The sequence below is a fragment of the Zeus faber genome, assembly GCF_960531495.2.
Source record: "Zeus faber genome assembly, chromosome: 5".
Lineage (NCBI taxonomy): Eukaryota > Metazoa > Chordata > Actinopteri > Zeiformes > Zeidae > Zeus > Zeus faber.
Genome location: NC_137192.1, coordinates 20,605,513 through 20,625,484, shown reverse-complemented (window position 1 = coordinate 20,625,484; position 19,972 = coordinate 20,605,513). Strand labels below are relative to the sequence as shown.

Genomic DNA, 19,972 nt, shown 5'->3' with positions numbered 1-19,972 from the left:
ATAAAAAGACAAAAAAATATTTCAAGGACCATTAGCAAAAAACATGAAATTATAATTCATACTGAATGGCACCGTCAACGATACAAAACTGCTTTGTCACCACATGGCGAGGGGAGTCTCTGATACCAAAACAAAAAAAACCCAGACTGGAGGCACATACTGTCTAAACAAACCCGTCAGAATTCATGACGGGTGACGCACTGATAGCCACAGCAATGCAGCATCAGTGAATACAAAAACATTCAGCATGGACTATTAACTGTATGGGTAAAGAGTGGGGTAGGAACATAACTTATTCACTTGCAGAATGAGTCAATGATGTTGATTTTTCTCTCAGTTTAATGAGTATTTAAAATTGCCTGGTCTAAGGTTGCTCCATTGTTTGCTCTATAGCTGAACATTGAGCACTTTTGTGTAGATCAGGGTTACTACCTAACGCAGGGAAAGTAATAGTTCCAGGTAAAGCTCAGAAAAAATAAAATAAAAATAAATTTAGCTCAGGGACACAAGCAATGAAAAAAATGAAAAAAATTATATATATATATATATATATATATATATATATATATATATATATAGAGGGTAAAATAATGTAGCTAGTGAATAGCAAAACATGTTGATCTGCAGGGTGAAGGTGGCTGAAAACAAAACAAACATCCTACATAACAGTAAAGCCATCTAATATCTATTTCTTTCTAGGTTCGTCAAAAAATGCCTACATGTTTTCACACACACACACACACACACACACACACACACACACACACACACACACACACACACACACACACACACACACACACACACACACACACACACACACACACACACACACACACACACACACACACACCTTCAGGGGGGGAAAAAAAAAAAAAAAAGATTTAGGTATTCCTGATGCCTAGAGCCTGTTCCAGCTCCTGTCTCCTCTGCTGGACCTGCAAGACAAAATGTCGTCATCAGACATGACATCCCAACCGGATAAGCCGTACAATTCATTTCAGGGGTTTTAGGCTGGTGGATAGGAGCGGGTGGGAGGTGTAAACGACATGGGGGAAAGGTGGATTACCTTGGAGTAGAAGTAGCGGCACACTGCTTCCTGGGCCCAAGGTTGGAAGTAGAACTCCGCCCGTCGCTCTTCCTCTGGGTTTCCAACCACATCAGTCATCGCCTGATAACCGAGAGAAAGACAACGCGGTAATATATGCCATAATTCCAAAGGAAAGCCTTGAACGGACCAATCTCGACCTCTATAGTGGCCGTGTTGAGGTCGTCATAGTAACAGCCGGCGAGGTTGCAGTGGATGAGTGTTGTTATTCCACCGAAGGCGAAACCTTGAATAAAGCTGACGACCTACTGGTAAAAGGGCAAACCAACGGCAATTTAAATCTTAATTCCAAATGATGATTTCAGGGCAGATCACTCGGGCCTGATTTTGCATAGATAACCTTCATCATAGGACATTTTAGGAATATTTGAGATGAGATAGCTCACAAAATGCTTTTTTAGATTAATACACTACTCACAAAAAGTTAGGGATATTCGGCTTTCGGGTGAAATTTCAGGATGAACCTAAAATGCACTATAACCTTTACAGGTGAACTTAATTTGACCTTCTCTAAACTTTTGAATGCACATGTCCAACTGTTCAATGTTTCAGTACTTTTTGCACAACTTGCTGTTCTCTAACATGGAGCTGAATGGCAAAATTCACAACAGGTGTGTGATCCATGAATCGACCAATACATTTCCTGGTTCAATTAGAATTGGTATTTAAACAGTCCTCTTCATCATGCTGTTCACATTTTGACATCATGAGACCAAGACGACACCTAACAATGGATCAACAGTACCTCGCCATTGTGAGGCTTCAAACAGGATGTTCTCAGAGGGAAGTGGCCACTGAGCTTAGAGTGTCATCAGCAGGTTCCCACAGAGACACTGGAAGAGTAACAGAAAGGCATAGAAGTGGACGTCCTTTGGCCATATCCCACACCGATGACCGCTTCATTGTGAACAGTGCCCTGAGGAACCGGATGATGAATGCCACTCAACTCCAGGCACATTTAAGGGACGTGAGAGGCACAAAAGTGTCACGTCAGACCATTCAAAACCATTTCCATCAGCGTGGTCTGCATGTTAGACGAAGAGTGGGCCCCCCACTCAAGAAGAGTGGGGGGCAAGGCCTCAGCAGACAATAAGTCGACTTGTGAACAGCATGAGACGTCGTTGTGAAGCTGTAATTGATGCTCAAGGGCACATGACAAGTTATTGAGACATTGACATTTTTTGTTGTGGTAAACCCACCACTGTTGTTGGCTTTTGTTTCAATAAATTGTTTGAGATGAGGAAATCTCCATTGCATGCTTCTACTTAAATGCCCTACTTTCATGATATATCACTGTAGCATGAACTTTTTACATTTTCTATAAATTTCACCCGAAAGCCAAATATCCCTAACTTTTTGTGAGTAGTGTATATTGACATTATACACAAAATGAGAATTGCCACCACATGTTCTGTACACCATCTCATAATGTGTTAGAAAACAATTTCACTGAAAAATTTCACAGAACACAGACCCGAAATATTGAAATTAATTTGTGAGCGGTGGAAATTCATTTCGGCGGACATAGGTTGCATTTCTTCAAAACAAAGTATCGATATAAAACATCTTGAATTAATTGAACCCAGCTCGACGAGGTAACTATCCTGACGTCACGACAACATGGCGGCACACTTGGCAGGGGGCTTTTATTTAAAAAAATAAAACACACCCAACTTCCACCCAACGTCCTGCGGTGTCTGCTACGGTGCAGATGCTTTTGGAACTCACAAGCTTTCCAAACAAACACAAATTTACTGCAGTAAATTGCGCTGTCGGAGATGACCAACACATTTAGCTCCAAAGTGGGAACTCTCAACTTCCAGTGGAACGTATCCCGCCTGACCCGGCTCAAATTCTTCAACGGGCGTGTGCCGCCCCTCGTCTTGTGTGTTGCTGGAAGCTTTTCCAAGAGGCACCTGGCCAACGGACGGCAGTTCAAATAATGTACTGATCACCGAGCGGTTCACCCAAATGTTTCAGTGTCCACTTTGAAATGACATCACAAGTCCTTTATTTTGGGGACCGGCCCAAGTTTTTACGGCATGCCTTTATGAGATGCACCAGCAGACAGACTGTTATTCCAAGCAGTGTCATAAGAACTAAGTTGACCCTACCCAGTAAAAATGTGGCTCACAAGTCATGAATAGAAATCAGGCTTACGTCACCAGGTTAACCCCAACGTCGCCGCTTCTCATAGTTTTTTTTTTTTTTTGTCTGCTGTGCCTCCTCACCTTGAGGTCTCTACACTGCGACTGCAGCCAGTCGTTGATGAAGCCCTGCGGATCCCTGGCAAAGCTCAGCATGAACTCCCTCTGGGTCTTCAGCTGGTTGATGGTCTCAATGGTCTCGTGGATCTGAGGGGAGATGGAACCACGTGGGAACTGGTCAAACAGGATGCTGGGACGTGTTGGCAGGAGGGTTTTGTGCAGGTGGATGAAGTGACGTTACGACGGAACTCTCATCCTCGCGGCGGGAGAGGTTCCATTGCCAGGCCAGGTGAAATCACAATAAATGAAAAACATAATAGACAACCCCATTAAAGTAGGGCTGTCTCAATTATGAAAATGTAGGTGATTGTTAATTGTCAGAAATAATTAGGACAATTCTTCTCTGTTCATTTCATGACAGTGTTATAGTTGCATAAAATAAAAACTTCTATTGGAGAAGAGCCATTTATTGGCATTAAAGATAGGAACATAACAATTTGGGCAGCCAGCAAATTCACATATTGCAACATTTGTAACCTGAGTACCAAGTTCTTTAAAGTAGAACAATAGAACGTTTAATGTACAGCAACATGAAAACTGGATTTGGATCGGCGATTGTCATTGGTATAAAAACAAAACAAGCGCAGACAAATGATAAACAAACCCCATGAGTTCACTTTGTTCAGCCGTCTCAGAACAAAGACTACACAGGAGACACGCCTGGCAGGGGTCTGGCTCCGAGCCTTATCGATGTGATTACAGACGGCCCAGCCAAGGTGGGGAGGGTCACGTGGACCAAGAATTACCTTAGAATTGGCTTGCTGACAGGCAACCATTTTAGGAAATGGCGATGCGCAATTCTGAGTTCACGGAAGATATGGACAGTGTAGAAGAAAAAAAGGACAAAAAAATGATGGACACGATGGACTCGACTAAATTGCCTGTTCACATTACCTCAAAATTGCTCACGTGTCTTATGCCTTTTACAGTGTTACAGAAGATGGAGCTAGTAATAACACGGCACACTGAGCCGATTTTGAATTAACTGGAAAAAAAAAAAGATCTGGGCCGAGAGGGACAAAAAAGAAAAAGGAAATTAGATTAAGTGCTGCTTGGAAGAACTGACAGACACTTCTGTCGGTCGCAAAGTGACGCTCAACCTAACGCATATCAGTACAGAGCGGATGGAGTCATGCAGGGCCAACCCAAATAAACAACACAACACAATCTGAAAAATGGAAGTTTCTAGACACCTCAATCGCGTCAACACTTTCCACGTCTGTGTTTGAAGGGGTTGGGCCGGAATCAGTACCTTGTTGTCCAGGCCTGCTATTTCCTGCTGACTGGCGGTGGAGAGAAGGAAGGAATTCATCTGAGTCTTTAAGGTGTCGTCCACCTCTACATCGATGTCATAGCAGGCAGTCTTCTTTTGGTCATTGGGGTCCACACTAAAAAAATAAAAAATAAAACAGATGCATACAAGAGATGTTTATTTTGGCAGTGTTACTGTCATGTGGTAGCAAAAGGTAGCAAAGTAGGGAACACAAGGCTCATAACTACAGAGCCTGGCAAACCAATTAATCATAAAGTACCACAAAGATCATTAACAACTGACATGGAAATCACGATTTTGCGTGTGTTTTATTACGTTTCAGACATTTCAGACAAATTCCAGTTTCAAATATCTTCAACTTGATTTTTAACGGATTTCCATGGATTTTTCCTACCCTGGTTGTTTGATATGATCACTCATTACCTGATGACATGGTTGATGATGATGGGCTCCGGGGGCATCAAGAGCGCATGCAAGCGCTGAGGGATCTCAGAGAACTTCATGCGCTGGGTCTCAAAGATCTGAAAGACAAATACAATATTTGATTTTGGTTGTTTTTTGGCAAAAACAATGTAAAAAATTGTATCTAAAAGAAAAAAAGTTGTAATGTATTACACCAACAGTGAAGGCTAGGGTCAAGGAAAGGGTACATTTAGAGGATAGCCAGTATATATATATATATATATATATATATATATATATATATATACATACACATACACACACATCTTTCTAAACGCTTTTTTTCGATCATTGGGAGTCAACCCGAACGATTGGTATCAGAATCTTTTAAAATGCTCCAGTATTGTGAGAATACCTTCACCCATCCCACCCAAATACGTAATACAACAGGGCAATTGCAACTACAGTGACGTGATTACTGTGGTATTCTGATAACAACTTGGGTTGACAACCAACAATGGAAGTTAAAAAATGAGCTCCTTCTTTAGGTGGAACCTGGAACCACCAACCTGAAATTGACTGGCTTTAAATAGAAATGATCCAGGTTTTTTTTTTCTGCTATAGGAGATTTTTTTCTTAACCTTGCTTATATGTTACAATCGATAAACGAAGTAACCCCCTTCTATGCGTTCAGGCTCCAATGGAAAACTAGTATATAAACAGGCCGAGCATATTGGTATCATTCTTGTTGTTTTGTCCACATTTTAACTATAAAGTACTCCAATTAGTTTAAAACCCAATGACCAACAGACTGCGCATGATCCTTCAGCACTTTGACGCTTTAACTGGTAACTAATGTAGTGTACCATGAAAAGTTCTGACCTGCTGCAGGTACTTATCACAGTTGATGAACTCGCGTTCATGGGGGTCTTGGAGCTTGTGGGTCTTCACATACTGCCACAGAGCCTGAATGATAACGGGCCTGGTCTGGGTGTGGATCCCCAGCATCCGAGCCAGCCTGGGGTCCAGCTTGAACTGTGGGGGCTGGAGCAGGAAGACAGACAAGAGACGTCTATTGCAGAACAGCCATTTGACGTGCATTACAACAAAGAGAACAAACTGTCTAATGCAGAAAATAAATAATAAAGATTGACATTTATTTGTGAATACAGTGGTATTTCATTTAAGCATAAATGGGTAAGTGTAATGGCTTCTAAACTAGAATAGAATTAGAATTTTCATAACCAAGTATCCATTTTCTTTAATGCAGCGCTAAGACTTATTGCAAATTTTTCTAACATTGGTTAAAACTCTCTTGATGTTCGAGTGGAAAAACGGTGGAATCTTTTACAATTTTACAAAACGATGGCGTTCAACTCAAATGCTTCAGATTAGGCGATGTAATAATTGTGAGAGCTCTACCCCACAGTGAGTAAAAATAAGATACTGATACCATACTGATAATCAGATGAAGCCAACACTGGGATAATCATATAGTATATTGGTGGTGGATTGAATTTCCAGCTTCAAACTAAAGTAAAGTAGCACATCACACACCACGAAAAAAATACATTTACGCTGAGCCAACACTGGAGACCTTGGACATTTACCTGGTAATCCAACATGAGCAGGACGGTGCAGCGGACACCCACATCACCCGGCCTCTTCACCTGGAAACCATCAGTCTCCTGGGTGGTGGCTGTCCTGTGCCACTACATGGGAGAACACAAACATGGCAGCAAATACATTATTCAATGACTAAATACAGAGTGTCTGGCAGGTATCAGAGGGTTAACTGTAATCCTGAAAAAAATGTATTGAGATAATTTTTTATTAAATTAAACCTTCAAGGTAGGTATAAAGGTAACGACTATATACTGTATGTGGTTCAGGGTAAGAGGTAATTAGATGTCAGAATTAGAACTATGATATGTTATGAATTGCATGATTATATGAACAGTTTCCTTTGGGTCAGATAGCAAGGTAAATGAAATGGAATAAATCTTAACTCTAATCACTTAAAAAAAACAAAACAAAAAAAAAACCTCTGGACAGATAAATAACAAAATCCCGATTTTGGAGTTGTAGCCCACCGATTACTGATGTGTTTTGACTGATATGTCAAAAAGTGCTACATTTTCAAATCAATTAGAATATATTAACGTTTCTATATTTGAGAACATTTAACTTATACCTCTACTGCAAATTGCAAACACACAAAGAACTTTCTGATAGATAAAATTTAAAAGATGATATTAAATTATTATTTTTCCGAGTCCCAGTGAATGCTTTATCACTTCTAAAACAAATTGTACCCAGCAATAGACCTGGGTTTTAATCGGCTCCACCGCCGATCGGCTCTGATGTGAACAGGACACCTGGGTCGACCAGTGCAATGCGGCGCACATTGGAAAACCAGGTGCTGCCGCATAAATAGACAGGAATATCCATGTATCATTCCATCATTTCATATCCGATTCAGAATCCAAATCAGAAGTTATTGACTTTTTCCCGCATGGGGGACCGGGAATGGTTGTGAGTGTGGGGGTTCTCCACTGTGAGGACCACAGCGGAGAACCCCCACACTCCCCGCCACCAAAGGCCCGGTGTGTGCACCCGCTCCATGCTGCTTCTACTGTAGTATTGGGTCGTTCACGAACGATCAGATTCTTTTGAACGGCTCAAAATACTTTTTTTTACAAGTTTGACGGTTTTATACTGTTGTTTGAGTTGCTGTCTCCTCTACTGTTTTCTTTTGCAATCACATTGGAACCATGACACGCCCCTTTTCCGGTTAAAAACCAGGGTCAACACGCTAATTTTGGTGTGAAAACGGTATGTTTTTCAAGTTTCCCATAAACAGCATTGCTTCCCACATGGAAAGCGGTGTCTGTGTCCCAACGTGAGTGTAAACAAACATGGATGAATTTACTGTATAATGCCTAGTCGGACTTCTGTGCTTATTTTGGTGAAAAACTTAAAAGTGGTGTGAAAAAAAACAAGTAAAGGCTAAATAATAAATGTTTTTTTATGACATTTCGGCTGCATAACTGCCGCCCCAATGTGGTCAAAAAAGTCAAATACAGTGGGGGAAATAATTATTTGACCCCCCACTGATTTTTTAAGTTTGCACACTGACAAAGAAATGAACGGTCTATAATTTTAGTGGTATTTTTTGGTGGGTTTATTATAACAGTGAGAGACAATATCAAAAAGAAAATACAGAAAATCACATTAAATAAAATATATAAATTATTTTGCATTTCATTGAGTGAAATAAATATTTGATCCCGTATCAAAACATGACTTAGTACTTGGTGGAGAAACCCTTGTTGGCAAGTACAGAGGTCAGACGTTTCTTGTAGTTGATTTCCAGGTTTGCACACATATCAGGAGGAAAGTTGGACCACTCCTCTTTCCAGATCCTCTGCAAATCTTTAAGGTTTCGAGGCTGTCACTTGGCAACTCCAAGCTTCAGCTCCCGCCACAGATTTTCTATAGGATTAAGGTCCAGAGACTGGCTAGGCCACTGCATGCCCTTAATGTGCTTCTTCTTGAGCCACTCCTTTGTTGCCTTGGCTGTATGTTTTGGGTCATTGTTGTGCTGGAAGACCCATCTAACACCCATTTTTAGTGTCCTTGGTGAGAGAAGGAGGTTGTCACCCAGGATTTCACGGTACATGGCCCCATCCATCTTTCCCTCGATGCGGTGAAGTCGACCTGTCCCCTTAGCAGAGAAACACCCCCAAAGCATAATGCTTCCACCTCCATGCTTGACGGTGGGGATGATGTTCTTGGGGTCGTAGTCAAACACGGTGGCATTGATACCAAAGAGCTCGATTTTGGTCTCATCTGACCACATCACCTTCTCCCAAGCATTCTCTGAATCATTCAGGTGTTCATTGGCAAACTTCAGACGGGCCTGTACATGTCCCTTCTTGAGCAGGGGGACCTTACGGGCGCTGCAAGATTTTAATCCATTACGGCAAGGTGGTGTTTCCAATGGTTTTCTTGTTGACTGTGGTCCCAGCTGCCTTGAGATCATTAACAAGCTCCCCCTGTGTAGTTCTGGGCTGATCCCTCACCTTTCTCATGATCATTGATACCCCACAAGGTGAGATCTTGCGTGGAGCCCCAGACCGAGGGAGATTGACGGTCTTTTTGTGTTTCTTCCATTTTCGAATAATCACGCCAGCGGTTGTCTACTTATAATCCAGTTTCTTGCCAATGATCTTGTAGCCCATTCCGGCCTTGTGCAGGTCTACAATCTTGTCCCTGATGTCCTTAGACAGCTCTTTGGTCTTGCCCATGATGGAGAGGTTGGAGTCTGATTGATTGATTCTGTGGACAGGTGTCTTTTATACAGGTAATGAGTTGAGATTAGGAGTACTTTCTTAAACTGAGAGACTAATCTGTAGGAGCCAGAATTCCTAATGGTTGGTAGGGGATCAAATACTTATTTCACTCAATGAAATGCAAAATAATTTATTTCTTTTATTTAATGTGATTTTCTGGATTTTCTTGTTGATATTCTGTCTCTCACGGTTATAATAAACCTACCAAAAATTACCACTAAAATTATAGACCATTCATTTCTTTGTCAGTGGGCAAACTTACAAAATCACTGAGGGATCAAATAATTATTTCCCCCACTGTAATGACCAATATATCGGTGGGGCTCTACACCTCAGGTAAGTATAAAGTGAGTTGGCTTCATCCTGATCAGGTTAGCGTGGCAGGTCATTCTCAGGTATTCGTTTCAGTGGTGGACCTGATCAATTCCACCTTAATGGCTTTTTCGGCCTAACATTTGTTTATTTATAGGAATTATATACTTTAAAACCCAAAATATGAGAGAGCGAAATTGATGAAAATGCTAAAAAGTGGTCCCTAAATTCATGATGATTAACCGTATTTGTTTGTTCTCCTTACCTCAACAAGGTGATTATCAGGGCCATAAAGATCCTTGTCCAACTCTATCACCAGGGACTTGAAGAAGGAAGAAAACTTTCTCTTCTGTTTGGTGGCTTCATATTTGGATACAGCAGTCTGGAAAACAAGAGAGCGTTACCAACTATCCTGACGGGTTGAAATTCATGCACTTAAAATGTGGATCGCAGAACAAGCTGGTTGAACAGTCTGAGATTCAGAAAACAGCATTACTTTATGGTGTTGCGGCCACCAAGGCAACATTTAACAATGTCACAATATATCAAAATCCTAGATGACATCTTGTCTTATATCACAATACCGATATTAAATTGATGTATTGCCCAGCCCAATTCTATCTAATACCCTATACTATACTGAATGTTATAAATTACCAAGAAAGGTTGGTTTAAGATAAACATAGGCACAAACTCTGAAGTCTTAAAATTCGTACATCTTCAAGCAGACGCCCTTCAACACGCAGCTCCCAAGATGCAACTGTTCCCTCTCCGTCCTCAGCATCAGGCTTCGCAGGGTTGAAAGTGTTGGATATGAAAATGCGAAGTTTTCTTTTTTGCTAAAACCAGACCAATCAAACAACAAAAAACAAAAAGTGTTAGTTTAACCCTAACTTGAGACTGGAAAATGGGTGAATAAGACATAACCTCAAGTTTTTCTTTGAAAACTTGAATTTTAATATAAAAAAGGTCCTGTTTGGGCCAACATGGTTTAAAAATCACTTGGGGATTTAAAGCCTCCTGGATAAAAAGGTTATCCAAAGAAGACACTAAGCATGAGGTTATGGACTTTATAATGGACTTGAACTTTTAGTTGAAATAAACTGCCATTCATGAACTATAGGAATGCAAACTACCTTAATGGGCCTCTTGAGGGCCTCCTGGATGTCCAGCCTCTTGCGCATGATTGTCTGATCCAGCTTCCTCTCGAAGGCCAGCAGATCCATGTAAGCCTGAGACTCTGGGACCAGTTCTCTGATCTGAGATGGGACATATTTGGTGATTATGAGGACGCAGAGACAACGTAAAAGGTAACGTAACCGTTGCAACAACGAACTGCAAATCGAGCTGCAAATCCTGAATGGGGACAAATCATGACTAGAGAAGCTTTCCTTGGCATCAAATGTGTAAAAGCAGTCAAATCAATTATAACTATTTTATGCTACTTTCTCTTTATGTGAATTGCTCTGATATCGTTTTAAGTTGAAATAATACAAGCTCGTGAAATAAATAAACTTTTAAAAGCAACCGCTTGTCTGAATAAATTAATTGTATTGTATCTTTTGCCCGCTGGCTCACTGCAGGAAGAAGTGTTGCAAATGCATTCCCAGAGTTCTTGGGCTAATTTAACAGCTTTTGATCTATTTGGAGTGTTTCCCTATAATTATGCAAGCCTGACAGACCACCAGGCCAACGAGACCCCCTGCCAGGCCAACAAAAATATATTTTTTTAATGCCAAAAATGTCATGATTGCACACAAAAAAAAAAAAAAAAAAAAAGCACTGTCCCCTGAAACAAAAATAATAATTACGCTCTTTTTTATTTGGAATTTACAGTGCATTTCTGTTATTTCAACTTATGTTCTAACTAGGCATGTTAGGATGTGCAGAATAAACGACCGACTGTGTGTTTTCACTCCAATAAAATTCTGCTAAAATTAAAAAAGAAATAAATATGGCAAGTAGGTCTAATTCAATAATAACGTTTGTGGTGTTCTATGTCTCATTGACATATTTTACACAATGGATATTTACCGCCTGCTTTGGGTCGGAACTTAAATATCCCCAAAAACGCCAAACTATGGATGCCTGTGTCCTTGTTGTCAACCATACATCATCTTTCTGCTTCTCCCGGAGTTCTGGATGCTGCGCTCTGTTGCTGCACCGTGTGTGTGTGCCTTCTGTGTTTACAAGGGCAAACCTGTCCATGAGGGAGGGGAATGGCTTATTTCTATATCGACATACGTAATTGGTTCGAGGTGAAAGATCAGCTTTGGATTGTCCAAACTGATTGGCTTTCCGTTGCAACTTGCCGAACGTGAAATTGAACAGTTCTGTGGATTTTTTTTTATCGAAATGATCAAGTCTATTTTATTTTGACATGGAGGAAAAAAAATATGTTGATAATTATCGTAATTGTTTTATCGACCAGCACTAATTCAAATTGTGCTTCGAGGGAATTAGTTTCACTGGACATTATGACCGGAGAGATTTTAATGTCTGACTTAAACAAAATTTCCCGGTCAAAAACCGCTAACATCAAAACGTTCAAAATAAAATAAAAAATTATCAGCATTTTTTTCCCTGCACTGCCGCAGTTGCTTCACGTTCTCACTTTGTATGCTTGAAATAACAACGTTGCATAAGAATTGAAGATCTCACGAAACCCCGCGGCACAACGAAAGTGATGAAAGACCATGAATTGGAATGGAAGATGAAAGCTTGGGCGTACCACCTCCTCGGCCCAGTCCTTTGGAGTATATTTACTCATCTATATTAACATATATTTATATATTTATTGTCTCGTATATTTATTTCATAGGCATATTTTATTTTATTTTTTTTGCGGTGATGACTGTAATAAGCTCAATACAACGGTGACATCATGTGACTGCAGTATCCCTGAGAATCATTTTAAAGGACTGTCCCCTGTGGGTAGTGTGAACTTTGAACGTGATTTTTCAACCATGACATGGTTAAAGGGCCAAAACTCATGACTGCTTGCTTGAAAGGAGGGCACATGGGGGACTGCATAAAGGGGTCAATAATGTGGCAAAATTTCCATATCCTGATGCCATGGTGAAATTTTTCTCCAAGCCAAGGAAGAAAAAGTTCAGAAATGAATCACGCACACTATATTCATAATGTGCTAATGTTTTGCGAAGGTCATTGGTTACACATCTTATTTTTATGCAATAAAAATGTGATCACAAGGAGAGAAAGTCTTGTATATGCCAAGGGAACAAAAATTTGAACGCAAATATAAATTGCAGACTTCGCCAGAGCAGACGAGGGAAACACTGATTTCAATCTCATTGTTGTCCTGTTTCCTGCTGCTTTCAAACCACTCCATGGCTGCAGAGTCCTGAGTCAATCTCTGGTTCAAGCTATGGTTTCCGTTTCTAATCTATGTCAATGCGAACAAAGTTGGATCGGTGATTCTGCCCTCTGGTGTTTTCGATCATTTAGAACATTTTGATATTACACTGATATAGTACAGTGATATATACTGTTACACGCCTAGTGCAGACATTTTCTAATTCCCACTTTGTATTTTTATAAAATAAGAGTGCCATGTTTCAATCTCTTTACTTGAAACCAAATAAATGAACAAACTTTATGGGCGATATCTGTTCAACTGTAAACGTACAGTTACATTTTTACCAACTACCATCAAGCAGCGAGATCTGTATGGAAATACAAAAGGTATTGGTATTTACATAGAAGCAGTGTTATAACATTTGTGTGCTCCACATGCTTTATTATTTGTAAATAATCTGCTTAAACTATGGATGTTGATAATTAACCGTTTAACTGACAATAAGAATTTTGACCGATTAATACTACCAGTTAAAATTTTATATATATATATAAAAGATATGGAACAGCTCCAATGGCTCCCTGTGATCGGGACACTCATTTATAATTATAATTTGTAAAGTCCAATAGAAAAATACTTTTTTTTTTCTTTTCTTTTATTTCTTGGGTGACAGTGCCATAATATTTAAATATTGTTGGATAATTGCTCATGATAGGTTAATGCTGGTCGGCTTCTACTACCATATTTTCCGGACTATAAGCCGCTACTTTTTTCCTAGGTTTTGAACCATGCGGCTAATACACAGGTGCGGCTATTCTGTGGATTTTTCTTCCACCGCTAGGAGCGCTCTAACCGGAATTAGAATCAAAAATAAGATAGACGAAAAATCAATGCAAAGAAGAATACGCTACTTTTTCTTTAACAGATAGAACGCGGACGATAAATTACCAACTGGTAATTATTTTCAAATCCTCGCCCCTTCATCATGGAACCCACACGAAGAAGTTCGTATGATGCAAGTTTAAAGTTGAGGCCATCGACATCAGTGTGAATCGGGCATTTAAAGCTGCACTCCGGGTTGAGTGGGAGGCTTGGATGACAAGTGGTGAGAAGTCATTTACAAAAACTGGCCGCATGTGAAAAGCATCTTTTTCTGATGTCTGTCATGGACCCTAACAGCGCGGAGTGCTGTGAAAAAATCCACCATCACCAACGGGTTCCGAAAGGCTGGACCGCTACGCGAAGAGAGCGGCGCACCTTCAGAGTCAACTTCACCGGAGGATGACAGTGACACGGAGCGAGACTGATGGAGACAGATGTGACGAAGCGCTTCTGAGGCTGTTCAACTCCGACACGAAGAAGACGTCTTCATGGGTTTCAGCGAAGACGATTAAAGTGACTTGTGGTTTCAAACACAGGAGAAATGAAGGTAAATAAATGCCGTTTTTTTTCTCTTGGTTCTGTTCCGTTTTAATCAGCAAAGTTGCTGCCGTGTTAAAAGGCACTGTTCGGAAAGAATCTGTTCAGGTACATACATGTACATTTACAGTTCAAAATCGTTCTGTACATGCAGTAAATATCTAATTTTTCAACATAGATATCTGCGGCTTATAGCCCGGTGCGGCTTGTATATCGTTTTTTTTTTTTTTTTTTTTTTTTAAATAGAGCGGATGCGGCTTATATACAGGTGCGCTCTATAGTCCGGAAAATACGGTACTAGGGGTGATGATGCATTACCACACAGATTTATTTTTATGGTGCAGAATGCATGGATTGCTGTGAATTTAAACACGCTCCAAAAGGGCCATGTAGTGTTTCATATACATTTGGCCTTGAACCTGAAGCCTACTTACAACCTATTTCACTGTACAAGAAAAAAACAAAACAACTTAATTTAATACCATGTAGTACACAATGCCCAGCCCACTTGAAAATGTAATATCAAACAAATCCAAGGCAAGATTAATTCATTTCCGTGTGATGTGCTTTAATTTATACATACCCTTTGAGGTAGAATTTTATCAGCCATCTTCTTCTTCTTTGTGCTGTGTAAAATCATGATTGAAAAAAGAGAAACCCTTGGTTTAGTAGTCAGGAGAGGCTTTTGGTTTTTAAAAACAACCAATGGTACGATTGTGTACACTAAGTGAATTAACACCCTATTTCAGCCTGGTACTGGAGTGCTTACTGCTGGTTGCGGTTCTGCTGCTGGACCTGTTGGATCTGCTGCGGAGCGGGGCGCTTGCGGGACGGGTCCATCACACCAGGCATGCCAGGGCGGGACACTGGACTATTACCGTATCCCGGGGGACCCATGGCTGGTCCCTGCGGGGTCATCCGACTAGATGGGGGCATTCCGGGTCTCTGCAGAGACATTAAATGGATTCTAGGTCAAAGGAAAATTCCAACACAGAACTAGGGCTGTGAAGGTATGAATTTTTTCTTACCACCGTGAAAATCAATGTATAACCACGTTTTTGTCAGTCAGTGTGCATTTAAACAATAGGATAAAACAGAAGCTTACAAACAATGCACAGGGATAACATTTCAGTGAGGAATTATAAATAAGGGGAATCATAAAATAAAAAATTTGATATGCATAAATTGGCCGCATCCGGACAGGGCTCTCTGTGCATCACGATCGCTGAGAGCCGTGCCCCCTTCGTCCAAATGAAACAACTAAAAACAGTGGTTTTAGTTGTTTTATTTACATAGAACATTACATCTGATTAGACTGAAAAAAGTCTGAGCCGGATACAGCGTTACAAATAATTAATAATCCGACACACACAAAAGAAACCCCCCATGTGTTTAATGGGCTGTCCTCGCATGCGGTGCGCAAAGCGACATACGGCGCAACTGAAATTTTTTGTCAGAAGTCCTTGAACATAGGATGGAAGACAGTCAAAGACTATAACTGAACAATGACCGTGTTTATATTTCATATCCTCCTGTAACTTTCACCAGCAAAAAAATGAACTACAAAAAATATATATATATATTTAATTATTTGCGGTGATGACTGTATTGAGCTCAATACTGCGGTGACATCACGTAACTGCGGTACTGCTGTTATCGTCACAGCCCTACACAGAACAACATTATATTGGATAGTCTAGAGTAAATAGATTTAAAGAAGGAAAGTACTGCAATGGACTGAATCACAGAGACAATCACTTAGTTTGGTTGATAAAAGTAAGTGAGTGATTTCGAGATTTTTAAAATAAGGTTTCACTTGGGCAGATTATAGAATTTGTTCACCAAAGTCTCTGCTGCTTCCACTGTGTAATTGCTCTTCAAACATCTATGGATTGGGCATTGATATATTTGGCACAAGCATGCCACAGAAAGTAAGTGAAATGTGGAAACACATGCCTTGCATCACTCAACATATCTGCGTGAATGCATGTGGGAGAAAAATAACAAAAGCTCAAAACATTAAAAGCTCAGGGCACTATTTAAGTATGGCAAATTCAAGGTCAGTGTTTGCGCAAAAGCATTCCAAATGATTTTAGGGACAAAAGCTATATTCAAAGCCTAACATGTGGCATTTTCAGATCATTCTTCAAGGGTGTGGTCTCTTATCCTTGTTTGGTGAGCAGTGATTGCAAATTAAGAATTATCTATGAAATAGGGTTTTCTACAAAGAGCTTTAGCTTTTATGTTGAGTAATGCAATAAAAAACTTGAAATGAAAAGACAGCCCTTTGTGTTCTCCTGGAGAGATTGTGATAATTCCATATAGATAAGCTGCCATTGAAGACATGGACAGTAGAATGAACAAAGCCATGCCTATCATATATTAGAACGAACTCATACAAATTATATTAATTTTCCACAGGGGAACAAAGGCAATATGTTGCTTGCATCTAAATTATTTAATTTTAAACAGCAACAAATCCTACCAAATTCTACGATATGAGATTTATTTCACCTACGATTTTACGCATCCAGTGTGATACAAAAGGAAGCTACAATTTGTATGTTGATTCCCTAACTCACATACAACAGAATCTCCTTGCAACTCACCAAGCCATTTGATAAGAACTCAAACAGGCGACTCCGAGTATCTGACTGCATGAGGGCGACGAGAAGAACAGACGTGTGAAAAAAATATAAAAATCCCCCCCCCCCCCCGCCGCAAAAAAACCCAAAAAAACAAAACAATGATCTCCCGTCCCCCCCCCCTTCTTGCAGCACGGTGAAGGTCCTAGGTCTGCCCAGCGTTCTCCAGCAACAGCAAAGGCATAACCCTCTCTCTCCTTCGCACAGCCTCAGGTGGAGGAAGGGAGGGAGGCTGAAGAAAAGATGGACTTGCCAACAATGAAGGCTGGATACAACCGCCTTTCGATTCTCTTTCCTACACATGTGCCCTATAAGCGTAGAGGGATAGATTACGAGATTTCATGTTAAAGTAAACCACATATGGTTATCATGCCATATTTATATTGAAATACTCACAGCAGATAGTTTGCATTTTGACTGGGTATCAACTAATGATCTACTGATTGATGGGGCTGATATTTGCGTATTTTGAAATTACCGTCATTGGCCGATGCCTGCACTCACAGGGTCAATAAAAAACTAGTGTTAAAATATAAATTTTATATACATAGATTCAGAATATTGGATTTTTTTATTTTTATTTTTTTTAAACTTGCTTAAAAAGAGCTGGAGCACCTGCCATTCAATCACTATCAAACTTAGGTTTGGATTTTCAGTCTGACAGAACATTGTGTAAAAGAAAACGGTATGCATCCAAACGAAATCAGCACACACACACTCAAGTACAAAGCCAGACACAAAAAAAGTTTCTAGGAGGATAAAAAAAAAAAAAAAAAAATCAAACAGAATGACACGGTGTGGGTGGGAAATAAATTTCATGCCAATTTCTTAGGAACCTTTTCACTACACAACACTGTAACCTTGGTTCTGGACAACAGGAATCTTTCTCCCATTCTGCAGTAATCAGAGCGTGAGGCTTTCTTTATTACATTGTAGAAGCCAGCATGTGAGTGAAAGCATTCAAGGTTATGAGAGAAAAAAAAGACCGAACATCCTTTCAAGGGAGAACGCATTTGAGCACAGCAGCAAGGCCTTGAACTGCTGTGTGGTGATGAAAACTAAACCAATCCCAAGTTCCACACTTTACACATAATACGCACTACCCCTGAGTGGAAACAGGAAAAACAACAAAAACAAGTTTCCATGACCCATGAAGATGTAGGGAAATAGTGGGGGGGGGGGGTTGTGCGTATTGATCTAATATGTAATAAAATGAATCTGCCATTGACTTCAGATACTCACACATTTTATAAATGTAGATGTTTTATTTCTTCGCAGAACATTCCACTTCCACATTTACAAGTTGAGGTCCCTGGCCTCCAGAGCCTCAAAGTTGGTGGGACTTACTGTTTGAGTAAGTAACGTTTAGATAGTAACTCAGTTTGTATTGACTGCTTGTCGAGTAATGTATTTCAGGCAACGTTAGGATACCTGTAAGTAAAAGCGTGGATTAATAATGTGCCATTATCTAATTAAAACCTTTAATACACAGTGGCTCACTAGCAGGCTGGCCGGAGACATTAACTGAACTGATGTGCTGCCGTGCGTGAAAAGCTATTTACTCATAATAACAACTCATACTAACATGCATTTGTCAATGCTCACAGCGTTTTCCACCCCGGTACACACAGTATATGTGCACGTTAGATATAAACCCGCGAGTCTTCTCCGAACGTTCATAATTTACTACTTTGGGCAGAATGTGAATCGTTGACATAGACGTCTATTGTTTTCTGTTAAGGTTTCTACTTTTCAGTTAATTATTTGACTCATTGTATGTTGCCAATCTTCTGTTGTTTTTAAGGTTTATTGCACCCCTCGTCGATCTACTGAGTGGGATGTAACGGGCTACTTGGTGAAGCTAACTGGCTAAGGCAAAAAGCTAACGTTACCAGCGTTATCGGGCGGAGAAGTTAGCCAGTTTTGAACGGCGCAAACATCCAGAAAGCTAAACTGAGCCGAACTTGCATAGTAGCATGCGCAGGTTAATTTAAGGAAAACGCCCACACTGTCACAGAACCTCAAGTTTGACATTTTACTTCCAGTACCGTTTAGCTCCCTCGCTAACCCCCAACCCCCCTCTGACAAAGCAGCGACAGGCTTTGTTCTTGCTGCCAAGCTAACGAGCTAACATGCTAACCGAACATGGAGCGGTGGCTTACCGGGTACCCAGGCCCGGGTATCGGGGATCGATACATGTGATTCTGGGCTCCCGATGAGGGTCCCATTCTCCCACCGGAGGGGGTCCCGGGGCCCATGCCTGGCCCGCCGCCCGGTACCGGTGGTCCAGGTCCCATTCCTCCTCCGCCGCCACCTCCTGTCGGTGCCGACTGAAAACCACCTCTGGCCGCCATCTCCTGAAAGTAGCCGCCGGTGGAGAATGCGGAAGTATCGCGAGAATAGATGAGCGGCGCTTCTCGCGTTGCTTGAGGTAACGACGACCCCTACTGTTTAGTTTTCGAAGGACATCCAGTTCTTCTGCCCCCCCCACCAGTCTATCTATCTATCTATCTATCTATCTGTCTGTCTGTCTATCTATCTATCTATCTATCTATCTATCTATCTATCTATCTATCTATCTATCTATCTATCTATCTGTCTGTCTGTCTGTCTATCTATCTATCTATCTATCTATCTATCTATCTGTCTGTCTATCTGTCTGTCTGTCTGTCTGTCTGTCTGTCTGTCTGTCTGTCTATCTATCTGTCTATCTATCTATCTGTCTATCTGTCTGTCTGTCTGTCTGTCTCTATCTATCTATCTATCTATCTATCTATCTATCTATCTATCTATCTATCTATCTATCTATCTATCTATCTATCTATCTAATCTATGTCTGTCTGTCTGTCTGTCTGTCTGTCTGTCTGTCTGT

The 19,972-nt window shown here is 40.6% G+C and overlaps 1 protein-coding gene across 1 annotated transcript; it reads right to left on the bottom strand.

Annotated features, from left to right (window-relative positions):
* Nucleotides 1–842: 842 nt before the first annotated feature.
* smarcd1 (SWI/SNF related BAF chromatin remodeling complex subunit D1) lies at nt 843–19,454 on the bottom strand (the record flags this gene model as incomplete). Its single annotated transcript, XM_080000885.1, has 13 exons — nt 843–938; nt 1,070–1,171; nt 3,340–3,462; nt 4,628–4,763; nt 5,072–5,169; nt 5,933–6,094; nt 6,661–6,762; nt 9,983–10,099; nt 10,434–10,556; nt 10,854–10,976; nt 15,039–15,081; nt 15,225–15,400; nt 19,263–19,454. The coding sequence occupies 13 exons, from the start codon at nt 19,452–19,454 to the stop codon at nt 885–887; spliced, it is 1,551 nt and encodes a 516-aa protein (XP_079857011.1). The 3' UTR covers nt 843–884.
* Between the last annotated feature and the right edge of the window lie 518 nt (nt 19,455–19,972).